Here is a 27,556-nt window from a genome sequence, read left to right as displayed (position 1 = left end):
GAAATAATCTTTTCAGGATTGAGTTTTTCTAATTTTTCTGATATCTTAATAGCAGCAATTACATAATTGATTCATTATTTAGTATATATATATATATATATATATATATATATATATATATATATATATATATATATATATAGAGAGAGAGAGAGAGAGAGAGAGAGAGAGAGAGAGAGAGAATATTATATATTTAAAAGAAAAGTGGGAGGGTCATTGCTGATCATTTTTGTTTTGAAGCAAATTTACAGCATTGTAGCAGCATATTTACAGCATTGTATGTACATATTTACAGCATTGTATTTACATATTTACAGTAGGACGGCACAACAAGTAGTGCTTACATATTTACAGTAGGACGACACAACACGTAGTATTTACATATTTACAATAAGGACGGCACAACATATACGGGGGCCTTCTCTACACTCAACAGATTTTTACACCCCCCACCAGTAATCAGCCCGTGGGTGATACAAAACATGTAGCCACCAATTGGTCACGTGGTGAGAGGGTGTTTCTTTCTGTTGAGTTTCGAGGCTTTAGCGGAGCCCCCAATTAATTATAAAAATTGCAAATAACCTTAACCACCGACAGTTGTCAGTGATGGGACTCAATCGCCGGACCTCGAGTTTCATAGTTCGACGCTCTAGCAATGTGCTACTGAAGCATCTGATACATATGCGTTTCAGAAATTATTATATAGTTACCTATAGTTACGGTTTCTGAATAGATTGTAAGCTATATATATTTCTGCATCAAAAACGGCGGTTTCTGAACAGATCGTAAATATTTCTGTATTAAAACAGCGGTTTCTAAATATATCGTAAAATATCTGCACTAAAACAGCGTGTTCTGAACAGATCTAAAAATAACTTGCTATATTGTACGATGTAAGCACATTTGTTTTTCTATTTTGTAAGTTAGAAACCATAAATAGCTACTAGTACAATTATGTTACATTATTGATGTCAATTACGACGTAGACGGTTAATCAACTAATTACGATTATAAAAATCATAATCTACAGATAAATATATGTTTACAGAATTATCCTTCTTCGCTCAAGTCGGAAAAATAAGTAGTATGTGAGTACAAGACAGACCCAAAACATAAAAAATGAAATAAATAATTAATAAATATAATTCGAGGTAATTGCTTCATAAAGATGATAGTTTATCTCCTTATAATAATAAAAAAATAATTTTTTTTTTATTTTTTTAGAGAAAGCGGATTTGTATATATCTTCCGCGACTTTTTGTGCTGAATATGGATGAATATCAAAATATTTACCAGCTGCATACATCTATTGAAAAATCATTTCTTCACCAGTCTCTGCATTGAAGGATTTAATCAATGTAGAAATTTTTGTATACTTACCAGTCCCTCATCGTGGAGAATTCTCATTTTGTGTAATAGCCTGAATATTGGATAAATTATCAGTTTTCACATTGCTGATGTGATCAATCACAAGACCGTGTTTCATCACCCCGAAGCAACACTCGTATGCGAATCGGTGACAGTAATATCTTTTCTTCCCAACACTAAACACGAGATAACCGGTATTATTAACAGTACCAACTGGTTTTTTCAATCGACAGTGCCTAATTATGCCATCACGATTTACTTCGTAGTTAGTTATTATAGGATGCTTTACAAACTCCTGGTTCATTTATAAAATAATATCATTTGTTTAAATCATAATTTGCTTGAAAACTTAGATAATCTTCCACGGATTTTTTTTCACCACAACGCGCACACAACTGTGTTTTATCTTGTACTCCAACACCACATCGCAGACACTGTATTGGTTCTAAGCTTCCACCCCGAACACATTGCAAGTGTTGTCCGCAGAATTCCTTTTTACAGGATTTATTACAAGGAGTCAATGAGCCCACCATAAGCCATTTGCATTTCTCTCTCGCTTGAGACATTGTGTATATAATATTTTAATTTAAATATTTGTTTGAAATATAATATGAACGAATTCGATAGATTATCCAGAATCAAGCCCTGGAAAGCAGATAAATTTAATCTCGACAGAATATCTCCTGACCTACCGATGCAAGATCTGGTTGATCCGAAAAATAAAAGTTTGATTAATACAATTCACGACGCCAAGAACGAATTTCACGCAGATGGCGCATCTCATGTCTGGTCAACGTTCAAGATTATACGCAACAAAGATATCATCGACTCTACGATGAATGACAAACGAGCGACAACTATCATTAACTCTCTTGATAATCGCAAATATCTTTTCAGAATAAAATTTGTTGTGCTAACAGAAACAGATTATTGGATTATCCGTGACAAATATGATCCTGTTCATGCTAATAAAAAAAACTGGCGTATTAAGTAAAGATTCCAAAACCAGGTCTATTAACTAGTATTGACAAACCGTATTATGAGCGAGCGTATCCTGTAACAGCAGTTATTTATGGAATGTATCCGAGAAATGAAAAGCTAGCGTTGATAATCTGAAGGCGATGAAATTTTCAAAAATAACTCTGTAGCTGAACGAGTAAAAGAACCTTTTGCCGTTTAGACTCGTGGAAATGGTTTAACGGATAAAAGACGTAAAATAATAAACAAGTTGGGAGAAATGGTTAAAGATACCGGGGCGTCTATCAAGGATGTCGCTGAGTTAGGAAAAAATTAAAATTCTCAATAACCGTAGCGTTGATAACAGGAGAAATATTATATGAATCAAAATATAAATCAAAAGGAGCTTCGATTGAAATTATTGATCATAACGCGCACGCGTGGACTAGCGCAGTAACAGTGTTTCCACGAAATCGAACTGTTAAATTTTATCGCGGAGACATGTTTGATTTTATTAATGAAATAAGTAAAAACGATCCTGTGTCAGTATGGTTGTTTCAAAGTTCTGAAAACGATGATGAATTAGGGAGTATTTGTACCGAAGAAAAAAGTAAATTTGATCAGTTTGTAAGACCGAATGGTGTTATTTATCGAACAGATCTTCTTCACACAAAAATGAAAAATCTTGCACTGCAAGAAACTGAAGATACTGACGAACTATTGAGCAACTGTTTTTCTGTTCCGTCAGTTTCGGCTCATTTTGCTAGAAAAAAAAATATGGAATACTAAAACACGATCATAAAGATGTTATTTCGGTTGATATGGTTGCATGTTATCCGGAAACGTTTTCTCGGATACTAAGATTGTTCTGTATACTTCAAGAGATTCGGTTTTCCGACACACGAAATGACACGAGTATCGATAAATGGACCATTACCGGATTTTGACTTAACTGGATTTGTTTGTGTCGAATCATTCGAGTTTGCTAAAGATCTCCATACGATTTGTTATGTTTGGTTTGGTAGGCATTTTTCAGAAAAACGCTGGGTACCAATATTATTGTTACGATATATGCTCGATCGTGCGATTTTAATATCGTTGATTGTAAGTGAAGCAATTATATCATATCGGAAACAAACCGAAGTTTGGTTACCACAACAAAAACAATATTCCGATGATGAAAATCCCGATAAAACAGATTACGAGAATAAAATCGCAAAAGATCTTGGTAGAAAAATAATTGGCAAGTTCACCCAAGGAGGATCATATGATCATAATCGACATTGCACAAGACTGATCATGGACGATGCCGAGTTAGATTTTATAATCGCTGATACAACAAATAAAAACACGTTAATAAGTCGAGAAATAGCTTTCTTACCAAATGGAACTAAATTAGATACAATTGTGAGCTACATGGACGGTGAGTCACCTCAATATACTCATTTAAGATCATCAATGTTAGCGTACGTTTCGATAAATCTATTATCGATGATAAACAGGGTTTCTAAATTTGCTGTCAGAGTCGCTACGGATTCGTTTTATATCAATAAAAAATATTTAGGATTCTTAGAAAAATTAAATATAGACACTTGTGCATCGTGGGGTTCGTGGAGAATAAAAAAGGAAAGTATACTCGATTATTCCGAATCCACCGATGTTGCGGTTAAAGATATTTATTGTAAAAAACATCAAACATTAAAGCTATCGTCTACACCATCGGTGTACGATCCAATAACTAGAAATAAAATGGTTTATCTAAACGGACCTGGAAGTTCTGGTAAAACCACTCAAGTAATCGAACTATTTCAGAACTCAGATATGATTATTTTAACTCCTACACATAGACTCGCGCGAGAGATGAAACAACGAGTACAATCATGTACTTATCACAGCTTCTTCTGGAATGGTTATACATGGACTCCTGATCGAATGGGAGAGAAATATATTCCGAGGAGTATCGTTACGGATTAAATATGTACAGGATCATTAGAAACATTAAAAAAATTTCTTGATTGGCTATTAACAAAAAATACTGCTGTAATAATGTGCGGCGATCACGGTCAACCACCACCCGTAGCTGGACCATCTCCACATGATTGGCTGAGAAATTTTGTTTATTATTACTCGGAGATAACTGATGATCATAGAGCACTTGATGCAAAATTAAGTGAGTTAAAAAAATTAATCAATCTACAACCGCATAAAACCCTTTGTGAAGTAATGCGTAAAATAATTTCAGAAACCTCTATGAACGTCTTTCTTCAAGTTCACCCGGTTCATATAAATATCTCACAGCAACAGTACCCAGCACTGGCTGCGCTGAAAAATCACGTCGTTGTACAGGTATATGTTTTTTGTGATTGCCTGAATGGGTTTTATGTCAGTTGCTCGAGTAATCTCATCATTTAACGCGGCTATCACATTTGGTAATCTTGCAACCCATTCGCGAGATCTCGTATCCTGAATAAACTCGTTCGCGTATTGATATCCAAATAACCGCGCAGCGAGTGTTCGATTAAATCGTTCAACAATTGCCTGATCAAGATGAATTGCAGTATGTCCTCGTCGTATTTTGACATTATGCCGCTTCATCAACGATGATACTGGACCAAGAAATTCCTTGCCAGGATCAACCTGTAATAATTGTGGCCATCGTAGACCACCTCGTTGATAAATTCTTTCAAACGCATCTGCTACTTCAGATGATGTTTTAGTTGATAATGGTTCTGCATCTTTATATCTACTTGCAACATCAACAACTGGTAGCGCGTATTTATGTTATTTGACGTCTTTTGATTTTAACTGTATCATGTGGTAGAAATAATATATCAGCCTGATGAAATTCATTAGGAACACTTAACATCAAAATGTGCAAAGTGAATTTGTTTCGGTGGTGGTACTTAAATTTGCCATATTACCTGTTTGGATAACCACGCTTTAGCAGTAGAATACTTGACTTCTGCTGCATCAGCGAGTTTACTAATTGCTGCTTTACCCCTCCAGTATCCTCTTGGAGAATAATAAATCGATTCCATTTTATATATTACCAGCACCTAGCGCTAATTTACCTTTCATCGCGGATCTTATTAACCAATTAGCCAATGATTCTCTAATATTTTTATTTTTTACGGAATTTAATGAATGAATCAACTTCACATCTGCAATATGTCTGTCTTGTAGGTTTTTGCTTTTATATGCTACATCATGAACATGACATGTTTTATCAATATCATTTATAGGATATTCACCTGGTTTTGGTTGATCCTGATATTAAGTCGAGTACTAGGACCGCAATAATTATATCCTGGTAGGTGTTTTTCTCCTGGGTATTTAGCCCAGGTAGTGCCTGGGAACTTTGACATTAATTTAGCAATATCACCACCATCTTTTTTAGGTAAAAAAGAAAACTTTTTTCTGTTACATACTGCACACTTTCCACCATATGCTATTCTCGCATTTTTTGTTGTAACCGTGGATAGATCATTAATTGGAGTTTTAGTTCTACAGCGTAAACAATATAGATTCATGTATTTATATAATATGGATATAATTGATTTCTCAGCGACTCGAAAACGAGAACCTGTCAAACACCATCCTGCGATACCGAACTCGATTAGGATGATAATAATGGGACCATCTGGAAGTGGAAATACACAGCTGTTACTTAATCTTATAATGAGATGGCTAAAATGGGATAAATTGTATTTGGTAGCCCCGTCTGTAGATGATCAACGATATTATGATGTACTTAAAGATTTTAATGAAAACGCAAGATTATTAGATAACGATGTTATCGAATTTATAACCGATATTGATGAAGCACCGTCCGTAGATTCCATAGACGGATTTATTAATAATTTGGTTGTATATGATGATGTGCTGCTCGACAATCAATCAAATCCAGCAAGGATTTTTTTCTCGAGGTAGACATAAAAACACTGATGTGATTTATGTTACTCAGCGATACACACAAATACCAACAGTGATCAGAGACAACTGTAATATTTTAGTTGTGTTTAATGGAGTCGATACTTATACGTTGCGAAATATTCATCAAACTTGGTGTGGCGTTGACATGGATATAAATAAATTTAGAAACTTCTTTTCACGAGCACAGGCTACTCCGCATGGATTTATAACGATAAACTTACATGATCCTCGAACACAATATCGTGTAGGTCTCGATAAAATATTTGGATAAATTAATAGCAGCAGGGCAGATGTGACCTCAAGTTGGTTCGTTTCTTTAATGTATTTCCTCGCGGAGAGTTTTACAGTTAGAAATAACATGGACTAACCCCCAAGAGGGACTTTTAGAGAGAGACTCTCGGAGAGAACCCTCACTGTATTTAGTTATTTTGATTTTTAAGGTTATTTATCCCTATTTTAGGAAGGTTTATTTCGGTATTTGGACGCTTCTACAAAATGGTCTGTTCACCTCCCCTGCTGCTGTTGTTTTTTTTTTAAATCAGTGCAAACAGACTGGATGGTGTGAGAATACCACGTGTATGTAAATGCAGGTCATTTATTTAAAGATTATTTGTGTTCCATTGATATCGCTATTTTTGCAATGTCGAGACGACATTTATTCTGGTGGGGAGAGTATGACAAGTTGCCATTGTTTCCGGGAGCCAACCATTTAAAAAAAAAAAATTCCTTCTATCCATCGTGCGCCTTCTTTGTATTTAGTAGAGGCCAAATGCACGTCAAAGAGATGCACTAAAGTCGGTAGGACTAAAGACCCCAAGACACCGAAGACAATCCCAAAATGCCACAAGATTGTCTCAAAACACCCTCAAATGCAAAGGACGCTTCCATGAATTAACTATAATCAAACAAACAAAACCCCAATGATCAATTTTACATGATAAAATTAGTAAAATTCTGCACTGTATGCTTAACGAGTAAAATCGGTAAATTCCCCCCCCCCCCTTAATCACAAAGGGAAAGAAACAGACAGGCAAGAGATATGAAAATTTTTAAGAAATAAGGCTTTTTTAATTTAAAAAGTCACATAGGAATACGATTAATGTTCATTTCTAATAAATTTACCCTCTCTCTTTCTCTCTCATACTGGAAAAGGACACACGCATTCTTGAAAATTAAAACAAATTCTGAGTAAACTAGTTTTATAGGGCAATGAGCGGTACACTTAATAAATCAGAATCACGGGTCGCTACATTAATATTTCTGAAATTCTTCAAAATCTTTGACACGACAAAGAGCTGTACTGTAATTCTGAACATAAGGACGCTGTATTTATGTTTCATAAATTCTACACTGAATCTGTTAAATCTTTTTATATGACTTAAAGTGGTATGCTAAACAAGAATCACTGGGCCACCATTAAATTTTCATTTCTTTTAGTTTTGTTTTTATTTAATTTACTAAACTTCGCGGTGTGGCATAGATACATACGAAAAAATGAAAAACAGAGCGGATGAGGTCAAATGTTTGGGGGTTTTTTTTCTCCAAATTTTCAAAATAGCCCTGACTTTCCTGAAAAGGGCAACAAAACAAAGTCCATGTGTCTATTTACTCAAAGTGTTCATATTATCCAATAAACGTGTTCAAGAATAAAACGATGGTCAAATTTCAAGTGACTGTACACACGGGCGCGTGTAGGTGTGCTTGTGAGTACGGTTTTATTTTTATTTTTTAACCTGGGGGAATGGTCCCGACTCACACCCTCACCCCCAATCCGGTCCTGAAAAAAGTGTATAATCAATTACTTTGCAACGAATTTGGTATTCATTTAAACAGAATCAAATACACGAACAACAACTCTTTCGTCCCTGGAGGTACTAGGTAATCAGCTTTACAAAATTTATTCGATTTAAAAATAAAATAAAATTGGAGTATCTAAGATTAAATCAAATGATTTATGTTCAAATGTGAAAAGAATTTCAACTGTAAAACACAATTTGAGATTTCTTGGGGTGTTTACATGGGTCTTGGGGTGCCTTGGGGTGATTAGTCGCTCCTCAATATATAAAGTCAGGGTCCCCCCGGGCGCTCATTAGAATAGTGCTTAAGACCATAAATACACAAGGTCACCGCTACAAGAGTTAGCAGTTCTTACTTTTTCGTTTTGCTTACTGGTCCCACAGAAAGAACCGGGTAACTTATGACTCCTGACCATACATATATAAGTACACAGTAGTTTCCTCTGGTATTGTAGTATTCGAAGTCTTGGGTCTTTTTGTGCATAGCGCCACATAGACCACAGGAGTCTGGGCCCCGAGTGGCCGAGTGGTCTAAAGCGCTCACCGTTCTGGATCACTGCTATCTCACCTCTGCCTGTGCGGGTTTTAGTCCAAGACTCGGCTAGCGTGGGTACGTGGGAAAGCCTGCCAGTAGCTTCTTGTGGGTCGGCGGTTCTTCCCAGGGTTTTTCCTCCACCAGTTATACTGGCCACCATGTATAGCATATCTTTGTGCTGAAAAATGGCTTTAAACCCTTGAACAACAACAACAGCAACCACAGGAGTCTGACGTTTTATCAATAAAGTACTGCGAAATCTCTGACAACATGAAATAACCTTATCGGTAATATAAATGTTCATTTATTGATAAAACGTGAGAGATTCCTGTGATCTAAGCGCCACATAGCCTGCTTATATACACTAGATGACTAAGTTATTAGTTCTGGAGCACCATTTGATTTGGAAAATGTCGGGATTGCTGGCGAGGACACTATTTTAAGCATGCACCCATGAAATATCAGTTTCCAAAATTACAGGTCTGTTTTCTTAAACTAAGTAACAGAAATGATGAAAGCCAACAAGTTTTGTAAAATTTAACAAATAATTTATTTCCCTCGTGTAAAAAGTGACAATTTAAAAGGAACTTACAGTATTGCAAATCAAATCCCAAATAGACCAAAAAGTTCAGTCATGAGTCCTAATGAATAAAGTTTTATTTAAATTCAAGTGATGTTTGAAATAAGATCCAGTGCTGAAGGTGTTGATGTGCCTGTAATCTTGAATGTGCTTATGTACCAGTAGCCTGCAGTATGACATCATGTCTTTCAATTAACTGCAATAATATAAGCCAAAATGCCCTTGTCTGAATTCACTATAATTCTAAATTAATATTTCTGTCCAAGAATATTATTTAAGAGCACTTTGTATTTCCAATGAATAATAATTTAATTACATAAATAAAGCCAAATCAAAACTGATCACAACAATAAAATTGATTTTGCATCAATATCTTAGAGCAACAATAAGTAATTTATCAGGTAAACAAGATCACAAAGCCCTCTACTTGACCTTGGGCACAATTAGTATTTTCTGGAAATACTATAAAGGAGATTATGAGTTTGTCAACAAGATAAAATCTGTCACTAAAAGTATAATAAAGATGTGGTAAATATCAGGTAGGCCAGGTATTTTTTTACTGGGACTACCAATGTTCTAGACCCAGAGCCAAATAAATATGTTCTATTGATAATGATCCTAATATTTAATCCACTCTCATGGGAAAAATATTAACTATGTATTATTTGTTTACCAGAATCAAAATTATTGGTCAGGTACAACATGAACTTGACTTTGGACAAGGTCAAGTACAATATACAGTTATAACTTACAATCATGGAATAAAACAAACAAGTACAAATTAAATTACATAACACATACATGACTGTACCCAGTGCCGGATTAAACACTATGGAGGCCCTTAGGCAGTCAAAATTTTGGGGCCCCTTTGTAAATTATCTCCTAATATGTTTTATCAATATTATTTTGATTCGTTATTGCAGGGGCCCCTAGGCTGGTGCCTACTCTGCCTATTTGGTAATCAAGCACTGACTGTACCCCATTTTCACAAAAAGAATTTATATCTTCATAAAATTTATAACACTGTAACAATCTGGTTAACCAGTTTGTCGCCTTACAATATCCACTGATGTTTTGCGAATGTCATATCACATGATTACCATATTAGCCAATAAGCAAGAGATCAAATCTATGGTAGCACATTATAGAGTCCAAATGTAAAGTACATTAATGTTGTTGTTTTCTGGTGGCTTTTGCAATTAATAGGTGTTGACTTAAAACTTTGTCTTACATGATTTATTATTTTTTGTTGGAGTTGTTTCAACAGTCTACAGTTGACATGTACTTTCATGCTCATCTTGGTGTGGTTAATCTTCCCAAGAATCCCAGTGCGACTTCTTCGTCACAGGTGGATACAGATGTATTAATTTAATTCTCTCAGATACGTTTGTGTTGTTGGAGGGCACAGGTGGCAGAATGAGTGCCATGGAAGCATCCATTTTTCAAGCTGATTTACACTTTGTGTCAACAATAGGATAAGTATTTATCATTGTGTAGATATTTTTTTGGTATCAGAGTAACTCTTTTCAATAACCTGGAATCTACATGGTGTCTATTTATCGATTGTTTCCCCCAATCATTTGATTTAAGCTTGAAAATAAATGCATTTTAATAAATATCGAAGAACAAATAGATTTTTATAGTATCTTGAAGGTAGGTGTCTATATTTACTTGTTTGCTGATCGCCAACTTAACTTGCGATACCATAGCACTCTGGACAACATATATACACATGCACACACACACACATACATACTTACCACCATGGTATACTATTGTCTCTCTTACTGCATATGTGGTGTTGTATTATTGAAACTCAACAGTGTCATCATATATTAATGTCAGTAGATGAAAAGAAGGAAGAAAAAAATGTAAGAAAGCCCATAATAAATACTGTATGTGCAAGATGATTAATTTCTTGACCCATTACTGTAATTTATTTTACGTTACTGTGTTTTCATTTCCATTGCTGCACATTACTGTACATTAAAGTGTTTACGAAGACCCCTTAAATGGGTCAAAGGAACATATAAAACGCAATATTTACTCTTATTAAGAAACAAGCATATGATTTCATAAAGAGGCCTAAATATCTCTTAAAGGAAACAACAAGGTAAACTAACACAGGTGAGCACAGATAATTAAATTTCAAATGCATTCAGGGGTGTACATTTCTTTTGTTTCATGGTTCATTATAGTTCTTGAAATGGGTCAATTTGTTCCAAGGTCCAAATGGGTTCTAACGTTGAATGAAAGTTCACCGACACAAAAATTATGTTTTTTATAAATGTTTTTAAAAAAAGAGATTGTTTTTAAGTTCTAAGTAGATGCAAACTTAAGCTCCAAAATGAGAAGACATGAAATATTCGTAACTAAACATAAAATTCATCAACAATTTCTTACAACTGTAACATAATATGAAACAATGGTTCATGGAGTTATTTCACTGACATTAAACAATAAAATAATCAGTGTAAAGAATCAGACAGATATACACATATTCATGCATATAAAAATATGTAAATGCGTACTAAATGAATTGTGTAATAAGTTTTAAAATGTATTGTTTCATTGCTAAATATAATTTTAAAGCGATGTTCAGTTTCTGTTTGAAAGATTCTGGAAGTTAAATTCTTTTCTAAAATTGCAAACAGTATATATATGTTTGTGTGTGTGTATTTGTTTGCTTTTAAATGCACATGTATTTAAATATACAAGGACAATGAGTTGAACAAAACAATGCACATACTAAAACCTATCAGCAAAATTTCAGAGCTAATATCTTAAAATACTTCATGAGCATCAGAACAAATCTAATACATGTAAATGTAAAATACTAAAACACTCCACATGATGTAGACTATCAATTACTTGTTTCTGTACATGGAACAAATCTATTGATTACTTGTGTCTGTACATGGAACAAATTTAATACATGTAAATGTATAAAACACTCCACATGAAGTAGACTATCGATTACTTGTGTCTGTACATGGAACAAATCTAATACATGTAAATGTAAAATACTAAAACACTCCACATTAAGTAGACTATCGATTACTTGTGTCTGTACATGGAACAAATCTAATACATGTAAATGTAAAATACTAAAACACTCCACATTAAGTAGACTATCGATTACTTGTGTCTGTACATGGAACAAATCTAATACATGTAAATGTAAAATACTAAAACACTCCACATGAAGTAGACTATCGATTACTTGTGTCTGTACATGGAACAAATCTAATACATGTAAATGTAAAATACTAAAACACTCCACATGAAGTAGACTATCGATTACTTGTGTCTGTAAATGGAACAAATCTAATACATGTAAATGTAAAATACTAAAACACTCCACATGAAGTAGACTATCGATTACTTGTGTCTGTACATGGAACAAATCTAATACATGTAAATGTAAAATACTAAAACACTCCACATGAAGTAGACTATCGATTACTTGTGTCTGTACATGGAACAAAACTAATACATGTAAATGTAAAAAACTAAAACACTCCACATGAAGTAGACTATCGATTACTTGTGTCTGTACATGGAACAAATCTAATACATGTAAATGTAAAATACTAAAACACTCCACATGAAGTAGACTATCGATTAATTGTGTCTGTACATGGAACAAATCTAATACATGTAAATGTAAAAAACTAAAACACTCCACATGATGTAGACTATCGATTACTTGTTTCTGTACATGGAACAAATCTAATACATGTAAATGTAAAATACTAAAACACTCCACATTAAGTAGACTATGGATTACTTGTGTCTGTACATGGAACATTTACACTATATGCTTCCAGATGAGGTCTTTAAGAGAAATTTAAATTGTTAAAACTGATGTTTGAAAATTATTAGGGAGAGAAGTCCAGAGTTTAGCTGCTAAATAACTGTAAACCTTACCTATATTACATTTGGAATCAGAAAGGTATTTTCATACCTAATAGACTTTTAAAGAGTAAAAAGAATTTTTTTACAACTATCAGATCATTTTAATAGGTTGGACATTGCTTATTTATAATTAGGAAAGGTTTCTTCCTTTCATTAAAGAAAATTTCAGAGCTTTATTATGGAGTTTTTCAAGTTTGATCTTAGTGAGACTACTACTTAGCATGGTTAGGAGACTGCTTACATTGTGACAGGATGAAAGAGTGATACACTGCCAATTGTCTTTCACTACTAGGGTATTTTCCACTTCCTTTGCCTATATTTAAAATTTTTCGATGCTTTTTGACAAATCTCTGTGATTTGCTAATTAAAGGTTAACATAAAGTTCAAAGTGATCCAAAGAGTTTTGCTGAATCTTACCAAGAGATATTCCCAGGTAGTCTCATCAGCAGCAGGGTGTCTCCAGACATTATTTAGTTTAGTTTAAATTCATGATGAGCACAAATAAGTGTTTTGTCATCATCACATTTATACTTATCAGAATGATTTATGAAAAGAAAATGTAATTAATAAAAATACTAAAAAATGAGGGGTTCAAGAATTGATTAGTGAGGTACACCGTTATAGATGTTTCCCCATGAACGAATGGAGTTCTCAATCTTGACCCATCGTCTTTTGCCAAATTTGAAAGCTAAGGCCAGTTTCTGGATGAATTGTTTGGTAAACAGTACATACTTTGGTGCAGCATACATATTTTCATATACTGTAGTTTTATTGCAAGACATATTGTAGTCAAGTTAAGGTAGCTAAAACCCTTTCTGAAAGCAGAAAGGTGTGGGTGTATTCACATAGCACAAAAATAAGATGAGACTAAGTGAAGTGCCATGTGGTACACCAAAATCCGCAGTTGCATATTGAGAGCAGTCACAGTTGACTACAACTTTCTTGTGTGAAGGATTACATAGCTACTGAAAAATTTTTGTTAATGCCATAGTGCTGAGATTTATACAACAATTGATGATGATTTATGTGTCGTAATATATCTGATATTTTTGTCAAACTTTCCCACGAGATCATAGATAGTGATAAAGTAGCTTGGTTTTAAAAGAAAATTATTAAAAGAAACCAAGATTTAGTGTTGTAAATGCTCCAAAATATTTTGGACATTTTGAAATTTGAGAATTTCACTTAAGTCTTGTCAATTGTTAAAACTGCCGTCTTTCAGAAGAGCTGCAAAAAAATGTAATAAAATATGACATAAAAAGTTCAGTCTTGTCTGTAGTAGCCATTTTGTTTCATATTTTTAAAATATTTTTTCCATATGCTGCAGCTGTAAAATACTGTGATTGCATTAATTGTTATCTTACCATTTTCTTGCAGTTATCATCATGAATGAATCTGCAAGGACTGAGCCAGTTCTTGCTTTTGGAGTAATTACTGATGTACATTACGCTGATAAAGAGGATAGGCAAAATCACGACAGAACTGCAACACGATACTACAGACATGCTCTTCAGCATTTAAAGAGCATGCTGGAAACCTGGGAGAGTGACCCACTATGTAAACCAGCCTTTATTTTACAATTAGGAGATCTTATTGATGGCGTCAATAAAAGCATGGAAGCATCAGAATCAGCTTTACAAAGGGTTCTGGCAGAAATAAAATCTTTTTCTGGCCCATGTTACCACATCTGGGGAAATCATGAGTTTTATAATTTCACAAGAGAGTTCTTGATGAAATCCAGTTTATTTTCAGGGAATGAACTGCAGTGCTCTGTTATGCCTGGAAATGCATATTATGCAGTTGAACCCCATCCACAGTTAAGAATTCTTTCCTTGGACACATATGAGATCAGTCTTTTAGGGTACCCTGAAGAAGCACCAGAGTACCAAAAAGCCCTGAAGATAATGAGTATAAACTCCAATGAGAACCTGAATTCAGCTGTTGGGCTAGGATATGAAGACCTTATGTTTCTGAAGTGTAATGGTGGTTTAGATTCGGGTCAGCTTAACTGGCTGAAGACAAACCTTCAGGAAGCCGTGGCGAAGAGACAAAACATTCTTGTGATTGGTAAGTAGATTGTCTTGAAAAAATATTCTGTAAGCCATGAAAAGTTAGAAAGTAAATACATGTAAAATGATATGCAGATTTTTCACAAGAAAAAGAGACTTTCATGTACAACTGAAGACATTGTAATTGGGACTAAGTTGAAAACTTATAGAGAGAATTAATAAGAGACCGCAGCTAAAAATAAAGTCCCACCATTCTGCCACATGCCTTCCTTTCCTCTGTGTCTTATAGTTCCGTTGTTGCAGACCTCTAAAACCACCTACCTCTTCCTGCAGATCAATAAATTATCTCACTAAAACATTTATTTTCATCTACTCCATACATTTTTCATTTTTCTTTTATGTTGTCAAAGCTAATGTAATTTTGCATGTTGCCACCAAACTATGTTTTAAATTATGTCATCAGAAGCCCATCAGAAAAATGATACCAAACCATTGCCGCAATCATAAAAGGTATCCCTTTTACCCATCCCTGTATTGGATTTATAGTTGGTAAGCTCTGTTAATGAAAGTATGCACTGCTGATGACAATATGAAAAGCATTTGTTTCACAGTGATGATATATTAATAGGAATTGTTTTAAAATACATACAGTAATGTTAGAATGGCATCATTCTGAAGAATACAGTACCGGTATATCAACATTTTATTTCTTCAAATAAATTTATTTGTTTTCATTATGGTATCAGTTTGCATTATTTGCTCAAATTAATTTTCTCTGGCACCTAATATTTGGGGATGGCAGTTGGGGTCATAGAATTTCCAGGAATGGATCTCTTTGTTTCCTGGGTCTTGGATAGTCGTCATTCACGACAATAACAAAACCCATGAAAATTTACGTACAAATTAGTAGTAGTTCAAAAGTGTTTGATAGTCATTTAATACACAGCATAGCATGGCTCGTATGCCAAGCCCAAGTGTTTAATAAAACACTTATAGACTCACATAAGTTGGATCTACCTGCAAACAGCATAATCCAGTTCTGCCATCACATTATGCACTAGGCATATGCAGCTTGTTGTTGATTTTTAGCAGAACAAACACAGACTCTGATCTGCTAGTGTATTATGCAATAGCAGATCAGGGTCTTTGATGTTTGCAGTTTGATCCATCTTGTACATAGGTAAATGATATTCATTCATGCCTTCTTTGCTTTGCAGGCCATGGACCTGTGCACCCTGATAGTACTGACAGAACATGTTTATGTTGGAATTACCAGTCGGTTTTGTCTGTACTTCAACAGTATGCATCCTGTGTTCTGTGTTACCTGGCAGGTCATGACCATTCTGGAGGCAGCGCCATCGATTCAACAGGGATCCTTTACCTTACATTGAACGGAGTGGTCGAGAACAAAAATGCATGTGATGCGGCAACAGCTTATTTGTACAAAGATAGATTAGAGATTGTAGGAAATGGTAGAGTAAGAAACTATTCAGTAGGTCTTAAATTTCCTTTGGCAAAAATTTAAGATATATGGTTATTTTCTATAAGTAAAAGACTTTTTTATGTACAATTTGGAGGAACGAAGGACAACTCTTTGAGACTGATTTTGTCACAAATGCCTTTACCACATTCATGACTTTAGTATTTATGCCCATTCTGTGTTATGTGAACAGCAAGTAGTTTCTGGTGGTCTACTCTGTTAAAGGCCTTACTTACGGTTTATGTGCCAGTCTTGGTTATTGCTCCTTGATTTCTTACCACATGACTTCATATGAACATCTCAGAAACTATAAACTATAATTAATTCAATCTGAAAGGCACATGTAGATTACATTTATATAATTACAGATAGGTATAAGTAGGTAATCAAATGTCACAAGCAGTTTTAATGTTTTAGTTTACAAACATTACCAAAAGTTAAAAATACTACAAAATATTCATATTTTGTCGTTGTTGTTGTTGTTGTGGGGTTTAACACCATTTTTCAGCACATGATAGGCTATGCATGGCGGCTGGTATTAATGGTGGAGGAAGAAACCGGGAAAACCCCGAGAAGAATCACTGACCCACTAGAAGCTACTGGCAGGCTTTCTCACATACCCACATTGGCCGAATCCGGGACTCGAACCCACGCAGACAGAGGTGAGATGGCAGTGATCCGTAACGGAGAACGCTTTAGACCACTTGGCCACTTGGGGCCCCTTCATATTTTGAATTAAGATCCAAAACATGTAGTAGTAATACTGAGGTCACTCTTCTGTATCACCAGTGATGACTGTGGTTTGAATAGATGAACACCATGGTGTGAAAACATCTGTGCACATACATACTCACATTAATTTTAGAGGCGATGTAACAAAATAATTTTGAAACTTTTTTTAACTTAGTCATTTTCTGATGAAGTCTGAGAAACGAAATAAAAAAGTAATCCTTGTTTAGGTGGCATCTACCTTAGATACTTGCTTATAAGTCAAGTCCAACTGCAAACTGCATAGACGCAGATATGCTCTCACATAGCACTACAGCAGATCAGGATCTTTGCAGTTTGACTCTACTTATAAGCAGGTATGTGTGTGATTCAGATTTTTAACATAGCTTTAACAATTTTAAGTCATATCGCAACAATGTCTGCAATGTGGCAGTTTACAGTGATGTCTAGCACTGGGGCATCGTGCTGCAGACATGTAGCATGATGTCCCATCCAGTCACATTATCCTGACACCAGGTTCACCTGTCCTAGGACTAACCTTTCAATGCTGAGCACCTAGCAAGGCAGCTGTTAGTACCATTTTTATAAGTCTTTGGTATGTCTTGGCCAGGATTTGAACATGCGACTTCCTGCATCCAAGACAGATGCTCTAACCACTAGGCCACTGGATTGGTCTTATAAGCAAGTATATATGGTAATTACAAAGTTTAAACTTCTAGTAATAATAATACTGTAATCTTGGGCGCTCGTATGAGCTAAAGTTAATTACAGTATATAATTTCTTCTGTGTTTATCTGAAGTCATATAGGCAAAATGCATGGCATTATAACCAATAATGGCACCTAGAAACTTACCTCTTAATATAATGACATCAACTTCCTTGGTTTTCAGTATCATAAAGTTCCTGAGTTGACTGTCATCCTGTAAATGGTGCTTTCATCTCATCGATCACAGGACAATTTTATACCATCATCTGTGCAAAAGAATCTGTGTGACTTCCATCAAAACCAGAAACTACTGGTAAGAATTTGACATGGCTTTGAGAAAAGTTTCTTGAAAAATCTAGAAACTGTGTGGATTGGGGATGGTTTCCTGTGGGAAAAGTTTTATTTTTGTATCTAAATATGGAATGTGTCAAGTATTGTCTGTGATTTCTCTACCTTTTGCTTGAATAGAGCTGTATTTTAAGATACCCCCTCCCAAATGCTTTTTTAACTGGAAATTTGTATCAGTTATCTCATATTAATCTCTGGTTGAAGTAGCAACAATATTTATACTGCTTGTTTTTGTTATTACTGCTACAGGACAGATTCGATCTTGTTTGATATGTATGGTTATTCAATTAATTTAGTAATAAAAAAAGATTCGTACAAAGAATTTTTGTTATATCTTGAGCAGATTTGGTTGTTTTCTGATAGAATAAGGTGCCCCCCTCCCACCTCAGCTCAAATTTTCTTTGCCTGTTAAGAGTTTTAACATTTATCCCCCTACATAAACATCTTCATTTGTCTGTTTTTCTCATTATTTTACCCATTTAAAAATAATTTCATAGTGTTATAACAAAAAAATATCAAAGCACAAGAATACTATGACAGAAAACAACAAAATTAAAACAAAAAAATTATATATAGTACTGTATTGAACATGTCACAAAAAATACTTGAGAAAAATTAATATTTTATGCAAATCTAGAATCATAAAATGAATATCAATAAAGGAAGTTGTCTAAAATCTTTCTCATACAGTTTTTGCACTTTCATATTACAAAACATGAATAATTGTATTTATCATTTTTATTTTAATGTTGGTTCTATCATTGCAGTCTACTTATTTAAGAAAAGATAAAAGTGTTTTTGTCATCCTTATATTTCACAGTGATCTTCTCAACCATGTAAAACTTCTTATATACCACATAAATTCTTCCTCAAGAATAGTCTGGTTTTTTTTTTTTTACTTACTACTTGAAGAATGAACAACAAACAACACTCTTGTACCTGATTACCTTATTCACATACACTGTACATAAAATTCTCACAATTGAAGAAAAATAATTTTTCATGCAATAAAATAATAACTATATTTATTATGAACAAAAACCAGGAAAAGGATTATATTCTATTTGCTAATTTGTAATATTTTATTTTTTGACTTTAAAAAAATACCACAATTAGAACAAGACGATATTTGAAATTTAAAATAATAGCTAGCATGCCAAAACAGGATTCTTTTATTGCATCAAATATAGCAATCTTGTGTAAAGAAAACAGCAATAAATTTTCCATTACGTCACAAAAGTCTGAATGTGACCTTCAAAATCCGACACAAGTGCGTCTGTATATAATGATGATAGATATAAAATACCTACAGCTTCAATCTTTGATACTTTCCAAGTGGTACCATTGTAAGTTTCCATGTTAAAATACTTCCTTGTTTCTCCAATCCATGAAATAATGAGGCAATACCATCTACATCCATGTTTACCTCCTGTCCCTTATATTCCATGGACTAGAGACTTGGTACATTCTGCACCGCCCATCTGTTGTATTCGGCACTAAAAATTGTATTTTAGAGGGAGAGGTTTGCCTTGAAATACAAATACATACCTGCCATATTCCCAGACAGTGTTGGGGGGTGGGGTAGCCACAAAAAGTATGTTTTGAGGTCCCAAGTGGAGTCAGTGCACATGACAAAAAAGAGCCATGTCCAATTGAGAATAAGCCATCTTTTCATATAAGCCTTTAAAAAAAATGTTTGGAAATTCAGATCTAAATAAAGAAAATTAAACTTGTCTAGGTTTTTTTTTTAAAGTATTTAATACACTTGCAAGGAAAGAAATAGTTGGTAGACAAGCATTGTCAAATATTAAGGCCACACGTCAAAACACTCACATGATCACAACCACACTGACATTAATTAAAATATACATTATGTTTCCGTCTTTAAAATCCATTGGATGACAATATATATGCTTAATGTTATGCAGTCGTTGCTGCTCTCATTACTTCAGGAGGTTTTAATCGAATGCAAGTGTTGATAGTGTTCATCTTCACACTCACTAGAGACCAGATAATACCTTGTTCAAAAACTGTCATGCTGGCTTCTCTGAGAGAATACTGGTCAGAACTGAATTGTTTATGACAACCATATCATTAGATTTGTCAGAATTGAACTGTTTATAACAACCATATCATTAGCATTGTCAGAAAACTGTTTATGACAACCATAGCTGAATTGTTTAAGACAACCATAGCATTGGCATTGTCAGAACTGAATTGTTTAAGACAACCATAGCATTAGCATTGTCAGAACTGAACTGTTTATGACAATCATAGCATTAGCATTGTCAGAACTGAATTGTTTACAACCATAGCATTAGCATTACAGAACTGAATTGTTCATGACAACCATAGCATTAGCATTGTCAGAACTGAATTGTTTACAACAACCATAGCATTATCATTGTTGGAAAACTGTTTATGACAACAATAGCATTATCAGTCAGAATTGAACTGTTTATGACAACATAGCATTAGCATTGTCAGAATTAAACTGTTTATGACAACCATAGCATTATCATTGTCAGAAATGAATTGTTTATGACAACCATATCATTAGCAGTCAGAATGGAACTGTTTATGACAACCATAGTATTAGCATTGTCAGACCTGTACATGATGCTATTTCACTATGAGACGTCTTTGGCTCTATAGATAAATGAGTATCACTTTTGGGACTGGCCTTTTCATTGGGTGAAGGAGGGGAACATGGTTTATGTATTGTCAAGTTTTTAATGGGGTCTTTACAGGTAATGCAAAAGTAATAAACACCTCAGTCAAGTTTGTGCATTAACTATTATTAACACAAATCAACTGTGCCAACACAAGTGTGTGCTTATTATTGTCTTTCAGTCAATCTATTGCATTGCTAAAGGTTTCCTTAATGCATGCATTAGTTAATAGTATTTTAACAAGATTAATATAATTAATTATAATAAACTAAACTAATATGAATGTTCAATTCAGCATGCTGAATTAGCTGCCCCAGGAGTCTGAAGTTTTATCAATAAAATACAAGAATTTTTTTTGACAATATGACATAACCATATCTGTACTATAAATAAACAAGGGTTGTATTTACTGACAAAACATCAGACTCCTGTGGTGCTATATACAGGAGGTGCTCCTATTTCAACAAATGTCATATATCTTGAAATGACTAATATCAATAAGTCCTTTGCTGTATGTGCAAAGAATTAAATTCTCCCCCTTACTACTGTGTGTGGCAAAGTAAAACTCACTCTGGAGTTTTAAAAAAAAAAATTGCTGGGCTTTGCTGATAGTTTGCTTTCTGAATCACACTCTTTAAATGTGAATAACACTTGAACACTATTCCAACAAATGAAATAATCATTTTTTGCATTTTATATCTGGAGTAAAAATCATACTTCAAAGAAATGCTGCAGCTGATGACAATGTTATCAAAGATGGTTTCAACATTCTCATTCAATGCAGTGGTGTGTAATAACTTTGGTTGTTCAGTAAGTCCTATTCATGGATATACTTAACTTCAGATGAATTGGTTTGTTCTACTTTGTGTATTTCCAATGTAAATTAGTTAAATGGACTCTTATGCAGCAGAATTTGACACAACACATCATCCTAGCTAAGTAATCTCTGAAAGGAGGTTGTTTATATCTGACCACCATACCTATTAATTGATCAGCTGTGTGTCCAAGGATAGATTTAGCTGAGCTTTGAGCAGGACTGTTTACTGTTCATACTTACACCGCTGTCATGCTTTTCTGCATATGTAAGGTTTCTGTCACCAATACTGGTGCAAAACACATACAAAATTTGACCAATCGAGGAAGATAAAATACTACAATGCTTCATTTTTAAAGCGATAATTGTCACCAGAACATTCTGTTCAAAATAATACTAATTTTGGACACAGGATACCACCCCTGTGTTTTCATGACTCACAATATGTTTGTCTATTCTGCACATGGCTTTAAAAAGATGTAATGTTTATGCACTGGACTATGGAAATTATACTATTGTAATCTCTCCCCCCCCCCCCCCCGCCCATGGACTCTTTCCGATAGCATTTTAGCCAAGGAACTAGGTCTGGTTTATAGGTGGTTGTACAAAATTCAACATAACAATGTCACTAAATGGCAAGAGATATCAAGCAAATTAAACCAATTTTGTAAACAAAATAGTAAAAAATCAACATTTTATAAAAAAAATAATCTATTATGGTAAAGAGAAACAACAATCAATAGGATGTAATGTGTTTACAACATTGCTTTTATGGGGGAAAAATGCTAAAGAAATTTGAAACAGACTATACACCTGGGAATTTCTTGTGAATCTGTTTGAGCGTTAAGTTGACAAGTTGGAGAGCAGACAATAAAATAAATGTGGGAAAACTTCTTGAAAAATTAGATACTTGGATTAAGACGCATTATTGCTCTATGATTCTAAAAGATAAATATTAAATAGGTTTTTTCTGGGTTACACGTTCAAGACGGTCAGGGAATAGGTTTTCATGATGACATTTTGAAATCACATTTTCATATAGCGATAACAACGTAACTAGAGGGCGCTTCAGTCGCGCCGAGTGCCACCATCTTACTATTTTTGTACAGAGGTTACCCTTCTTTACGGGGTTCCCATTCTTTTAACTTTGATTGGATAATTTCGTTAATAGCGGGAACATTTTACGTCATAACCTGCGCAAAGGAAACCATTTAACATTTCTTTTAAACTATACGTTATTGGTATGAATCTGATACGGCTAAGAGAAAATTTTCATGAAATATCTACAAAACGTGTGGATCATGGAGGGTTTCATGCAAGAGAAATGTTATTTATGTATCTAAATACAGAATGTGCCAAGAATATTGTGGTACTTATCTTCGTTTCGTGGGAATAGGGTTGTATATTAACATACCCTCCGTCTCATCTTTAACCGGAAATGTCTGTCAGTTCTCTCCCTTGAACACCTGGTAGAGGTAGCAACCACAGTCTGACATTTTATCAATAAAGTACAACGAAATATGTGACAACACGAAATCACCTTATCTGCATAATAAATATACATATATTTATTGTACATTAAGTTGATTTATTGTAAGGCACTTTACTGACAAAACGTCAGACTCCTTCGGTAGTAGTATGATAAATCAACCCCACAAATCGGTGTTTATACTGATGGACGATGGTGTGGGTCTGATGACACCTGTTCATTAAAATGTGCAATTTTGTTGTATGCAAATGATTCCGGAACAAACCCGCGTACACTTTAGCCACGTACCGGCAATTGGTAATAGCCATATCAAGCGCGAAATTCAAAATAGCCACAGGGCAGATGGTTGTGCTATTCAAGGTGGATTTACAAGTCATCAAACATGATTTGCTCAGACAATTTAATCTGCATGTCACCAAAAGAACCCTTCAGCCGACGGTAGATGCACTGCCACGAGAAATACCGGTAAATGTATAACATGTACACCGATGTGTGCAGCTAAATTTGTATGCAGCTAATTGCAGCTTTTAACACTCTCTCGCTTGATGTGGAGCTGGACGAAGACTTGAAATGGCAAACACCATCATGGCACGACTAACGAAGAGGGTGTGGGAAAACAACGCGTTGACAGAGCACACCAAGATCCGAGTCTACCAGGCCTGCGTTCTCAGCACCCTTCTATATGGAAGCGAAACCTAGAGCACCTACATGAGGCAAGAGCGCCGTCTCAACTCCTTCCATATAAGGTGCATAAAACGCATCCTGAGAATCAACTGGCAAGACCGCGTACCATACAGCGAGATCCTCGAGATTGCAAGTACCCCGAGCATGTACTCCCTGCTGAGCAAACGCCGCATTCGATGGCTGGGACACGTCTGACGCATGGAGGATGGGAGGCTGCCAAGGACAACTTATATGGACAGCTGGCCACTGGCACCAGAGTAGTGCTAATATTAGTACCCTTACTCGTACCTCGTGGACAGGGTACTAACATGAGCATATACGTGTTAATGGAGCAAGCCGAGTGTGATTCACACCCGGCGCTCTTTTAGCCTAATAATAACACTTTAAACACATTCCTTGCATATAATCCAATAAATTGAGTAGTCCTCTTATTTCATACCGGAAGTATCGAAAATCATTGTAGAAATAGTTGTAAAATCTCGTTTACCTTTTTTAGCCGATATTTTCGTTTAGATCGTCCGCCATATTATTTCAAATCATGATTACTTCCGTTCTCAGCCTCGTTTGTTTGTGTGCCATATAAGGACATTGACGCCTTATTTGGAAATACAAACAAATCGTAGTAAAAATTTGGCGCCGTTTGGGTCAGAAATTCTGCGCATTAAAAGTAAATACGGTTTATCGGCAACTTTGAAATTCCACCAAGAAGCGATTATTCGCCACTTGATTGATAATAATATAGCGTAGAGTATCCAAAATATGGTCTGGCAAGCCTTTCGTAGAAAAGGGGTCACGGCGAGAGTGTCGCGTTATCTGTCATGGCGGACAGGATGAGGTTAGAGTAACCATGCCAATTTATTTTATCGTGTAAGGGCTTAATAAATTCAAAATAAGCCAAACTTCTTTCACAACATGATTATACTTATGTAGTTGATTTCTACACTGTTTGTTTTTCTGACTATAGTGATGATGTTTTTTTGCTCCATTACATGATATGGGATCAGTTCGTAGCCTCAACCACAACAAATCAAGTTGAGGCTACGACATCGTAGCTAGCACCAGAGGAGTTGGCCGACCCTCACTCCGTCTCAAGGATGTGTGCAAGAGGGACATGAAGGCATGCGACATTTCACCCGACGGCTGGGAAGTGATGGCCGAGGGCCGATGCACCTGGAGACTGACGTTAAGCAAGGGCATAGCAGTCGCTGATGCAAGGAGAGGCCAGTTGGCGGCAGCGAAACGTGAGAGAAAGAAGAGCGCGGCTGCAACCCCAGTAACTCAGACTTCCCAGTATGTCTGCACCAATAGGGACTGTCACTCGCGTATAGGCCTGCACATCCAAATCAGACGAAGCCAACACCACAGAGACAGACGACACTTCAAGGGCGCTATTCGCATGATCTCTCGAGACTGAGCCGCCAATGATGAATGAATAGGTGATATCAGCCCCTCACCTGACAGTCAATATCATCACGGGTGAAGGGCTGATTTATCGGCCTACTTCGGTAGCAACTACAATGCTGTCGGGCATTTCTGCGCACCTAAGGTTTCCGTCTCCAATACTGAAGAAAAACGCATAGCGAATTCGACCGATTGACGAAAATAAAATAAAGCAATGCTTACCATTAGAAAATAGGCATTTGTCACCAGAATATTCTGTTCAAAATAATATTAATTTTTGGACACAAGGGATACCACCCCCGTGTTTTTCTGAGTCGCGATATGTCGGCCTATTCATCGCACAGCTTTGAAAAGATGTAATGTTTATCCATCGGGATATTGAAATGAAATATATTACTTTGGACTGTTTCTGTCGGCAGTTCAGTCGAGTAATTAGGTCAGGTTTATAGTTAGTTTTACAAAATTCAACGTAAACATGCCAATAAATGGCAATATATATTAAGCAAACAACCCGCTTGTCAAAATGTTGTAAAGTTCAGCATTTTATAAATAAAAAAAAATGATATTATGTGGAAGAAAAACAACAATTAATAGGATGCAATGTGTTTACAACGTCTTCTTGATGGGGGAAATATTACTACAGAATTTAGAAACAGACTATACGCTGGGGAATTTCTTGAGAATTTATGTTCTAGCGGTAAGTTGACACGTTGGGTAGCAGACGATTTTGTACGTGTGGGACAACTTCTTGCAAAATTGGAAACTTGGATTAAAATGCAGTATTGTTTTAAGGTACACATTTCCATCATTTATATAATGTATTTATTTGTGTGATTCTAAAAGATGTATAGGAAATCGGATTTTCTGGGTTACGGGTTCAAGAAGGTCATGGAGTGGGTTTACACGTTGTTATTTAGAAATCACATTTTTATGTGCATCTCGAATCTAAATGTGGGATATTTTTGTACACTTTATGAATATCACTTTTCCTAATTAAAGTGTGATCGTTCTTTCTTGATACAAAATGGATTTTTGAACCAAAACAACACATGATCCAATGTTTACAGAAATGACGTATCGTTGCGCAGAATTACCCGACGCGCAGAATTGGCCGACATGGTGGTATATGCTCAATGAAAATAAATATTGTTGCTACCGCAACCTGTAACCAGCCGTTTGTTATTAGTACTGCTACAAAATAGTATAAAACCTGCTTGATACCCTTGGATATGAAACTAATACAAATTTATATTTGTATCTTCACAGATGAGATGTGACTGTTTTCTGTTTGAAGAATAAGACTCCACCACCCTATAATAATAATTTCAAAGAAACTTTTGAAGTTGTTAAGGTTACTCACAGCTCAGGCTGTTGTAGCATCCATACCCCCTGCATAAACATCTTCATTTGTCTGCGATATTATCGTTATTTTACACTTTAAAATATAAGCTAATATTGTTATGAGAAAAAATTTCAGCACAATCCAACTATGCAATAAAACAACTGTAAAATAAATATATCAAAAAATAAAAAGTATATATAGTACTGTATTTAACTTTTCATAGGAAATATTAGAGAAAAATAAATATTTAATATAAACTTAGTCATAAAAACAATATTTTTAGATGAATTAGTCTAAACAAATTCTCATACAGGAAGGCATTTAAAAGGAATACATACCTGGATTGTCTTGTTACATTGTCCTTTTAGATTTCTTTTGAAAAGTTAGGAGGCAGATGTTAACAATCCCTTTTGTTTTTCACTTTCACACGAATAAAAACAAGCTTTACACATAATTTTGCTTTTGGATTGGACAGACACTCATAACTGTAAATTCTGGCTAATTAAAGCTGCAAATTCTGGACTGGCCGAGGCACATTTCCCCAAATTTTCATTCTATATACCACATACATTTGTAAATTATGCCTCAAGAAAAGTCTGGTTATAGTCTCTAGTCACTGGTTCATTAATTAACACAAAAAAAACCATTCTATTAGTGGATTTGTTTTCAAAATATACCCTGAACATAAAAATGCTCACTTTTTGGAGAATTTTTGTTGTTGTTGCAGGCAATCAAATAAGTTGTTTGCACTTGCTGTGAGCAAACACCATGAAATGGAGTATCGTTGTTGCAGG

At 35.0% G+C, this 27,556-nt stretch overlaps 1 protein-coding gene across 3 annotated transcripts; it reads left to right on the top strand.

Moving 5' to 3' along the window:
* The first annotated feature begins 8,341 nt into the window (after nucleotides 1-8,341).
* On the top strand, nucleotides 8,342-18,699 carry LOC149803106 (manganese-dependent ADP-ribose/CDP-alcohol diphosphatase-like). Of its 3 annotated transcripts, none has more exons than XM_089952707.1 (3): nucleotides 8,342-8,448; nucleotides 14,465-15,154; nucleotides 16,314-18,699. In XM_089952707.1, exons 2-3 carry the CDS (start codon nucleotides 14,473-14,475, stop codon nucleotides 16,619-16,621), a joined length of 990 nt encoding a protein of 329 aa, XP_089808833.1. In that variant the 5' UTR covers nucleotides 8,342-8,448; nucleotides 14,465-14,472; the 3' UTR covers nucleotides 16,622-18,699. The 3 variants fall into 3 exon arrangements, with proteins under 3 accessions (XP_089808833.1, XP_089808835.1, XP_089808834.1); XM_089952709.1 differs by lacking the exon at nucleotides 8,342-8,448 and adding an exon at nucleotides 8,664-8,876; XM_089952708.1 differs by lacking the exon at nucleotides 8,342-8,448 and adding an exon at nucleotides 8,887-9,014.
* Nucleotides 18,700-27,556: the final 8,857 nt, after the last annotated feature.

This window comes from Sinohyriopsis cumingii, chromosome 3 (genome assembly GCF_028554795.1).
Source record: "Sinohyriopsis cumingii isolate HCF-2022 chromosome 3, ASM2855479v2, whole genome shotgun sequence".
NCBI classification, from domain to species: domain Eukaryota; kingdom Metazoa; phylum Mollusca; class Bivalvia; order Unionida; family Unionidae; genus Sinohyriopsis; species Sinohyriopsis cumingii.
This window is presented reverse-complemented; position numbering and strand designations above follow the sequence as displayed.

What these genes read in the sequence shown, in the direction of transcription:
- LOC149803106 (XM_089952707.1), top strand. Translation starts at nt 14,473, where the DNA reads ATGAATGAATCTGCAAGGACTGAGCCAGTTCTTGCTTTTGGAGTAATT. An exon ending in ACAAAACATTCTTGTGATTG is followed by an intron (nt 15,155 to 16,313) that starts GTAAGTAGATTG and finishes TTTGCTTTGCAG; the next exon opens with GCCATGGACCTGTGCACCCT.